The sequence below is a fragment of the Musa acuminata genome, chromosome BXJ3-7 (genome assembly GCF_036884655.1).
Source record: "Musa acuminata AAA Group cultivar baxijiao chromosome BXJ3-7, Cavendish_Baxijiao_AAA, whole genome shotgun sequence".
Taxonomy (NCBI): Eukaryota; Viridiplantae; Streptophyta; class Magnoliopsida; order Zingiberales; family Musaceae; genus Musa; species Musa acuminata.
In genome coordinates, this window is record NC_088355.1 from 41,997,744 (window position 1) to 41,999,319 (window position 1,576).

At 34.8% G+C, this 1,576-nt stretch overlaps 1 protein-coding gene across 1 annotated transcript; it reads right to left on the reverse strand.

Annotated features, from left to right (window-relative positions):
• Positions 1-924: 924 nt before the first annotated feature.
• LOC135642974 (uncharacterized) lies at positions 925-1,328 on the reverse strand. The gene is made up of 2 exons (XM_065159456.1): positions 1,265-1,328; positions 925-1,190 (listed from the first exon to the last, which is right to left on the reverse strand). Exons 1-2 carry the CDS (start codon positions 1,326-1,328, stop codon positions 925-927), a joined length of 330 nt encoding a protein of 109 aa, XP_065015528.1.
• Between the last annotated feature and the right edge of the window lie 248 nt (positions 1,329-1,576).

A 1,576-nucleotide genomic window follows, 5' to 3' on the forward strand; every position in this document is an offset into this window, starting at 1 on the left:
TTAACCATAAGAAATAAAGATCATAATTCTACCTTTATATATGAAAGTAAAATTAAAATTAAAATTAAATTATTGTTTATCTTTTGAAAAGAGTTGAGCTCCTTTTTTTTTTATTTCTCATCGAGCTCGACAATAAGAGGACTGAGTAGAGAATTTCTCGAAGAGAGTTAGGATACTTTATTCATTTCTTATTAATTTTATTTATATTTTAAAATCTTTAATATTAAAATTATTATAATTTATATGATGCATAATAATATTTTAATTTCATAATTTTATGATTAATAAATAATGGTCATTGAATTATAAATTTAGAATAATTAGTTATCTTTCAAAAAATTATATATTGTGTTCATAATTTTATGATTAATAAATAATGATCATTGAATTATAATTTTAGAATAATTAGTGAAGAAAGATTTATATCTCTTTAGAATCTACTTTGTGTTCTGACCTTTGCTTTGTGTCTTAAGAGATGACGGAGGCCAAGTTTATGAGACATGGATGGCTGTTGACACACCTATTGTTGGGACCTCAATCTCATTCGGATAGCACGGCTACCAACATTGCACTAATTAAGAGGCTAACTTGGCCTTACCAAATAGACTATGTCGGATATAATAATTAAGAATTATCGAACATACGATTGATTGCGTACAGATCCACTGAGCTTTGTGAAAATTTCTTGAAGATGTTCCAGAACTAATAAAATCAAATATAAAATAAATAGTGCTACGATAAGAATTGAGAAGTAGATAAGTTTGAATTCAGTACAGAATTAAAACCATATCCTCTAGCAAGAAAAAAAACAAAAGGCATACTTGACTTCTTCTCTAATCTCACGAAGTGAACGCAAAAGGAGAAATGTCTCCTTTGATCTTCTACATCTCTACCAGTCTGCACCCACGAAAGCACGCCGAGCTCTTATATGCACTTGTCGCAGTTGCAAGAAACCGGCTTAAGAGAACAATAGCGACCAGGCTGATCGCAGATGATTTTGTGACAACATTTCGTGATCCGGCACTTGCTGGAGTCACTACCGGAACAACACTGGCAATCCGAGCACAGTGGCACAGTAATCAACTTGTGATCATGGAAGGCGCTAATCTGGTCGCCTAGAGGTCGATGTTCGACAGAGAAAACTGGTATGTAGTCGTCATCATTGGAGTGTGTTCCTGTCTCTAATGCTCCTGCATGCAGGTATCAAGAAACAAGTTCAAGTGTAAAAGCTATAGTTATATCATATCAAAAGATGGAGGATGACCTCTGTAGGGAATAGCGAAGAGCAGGATGGCGAGCATCAGAAAGAGGTTGGCGTTATTGCCCATGGCGATAGGAAACTATGGTGCACCCCATTCGACAGAGAGAGGTGTATATATAGTTTATTTTTACGTGCACCCCATTCGATACGATGACGTGCGAAACTCACGTGTGGGTTTTAATACATCTCTTCTAGGTGCAGGTTAGTCAATCGTCCAAATGAATAGCATATCTTGGTCAAATATCCCAATTAGATTTTTCCTCACCTAGTCACTTGCCATAACCATGACAACAATCAAATCAGTATTGATGTTGC

Excerpts from the sequence above, each read along its gene's own strand:
- LOC135642974 (XM_065159456.1), bottom strand. The coding sequence starts at position 1,328 with ATGGGCAATAACGCCAACCTCTTTCTGATGCTCGCCATCCTGCTCTTC. Across the intron at positions 1,191-1,264 it reads CTTCGCTATTCCCTACAGAG|GAGCATTAGAGACAGGAACA; the intron begins GTCATCCTCCAT and ends ACCTGCATGCAG.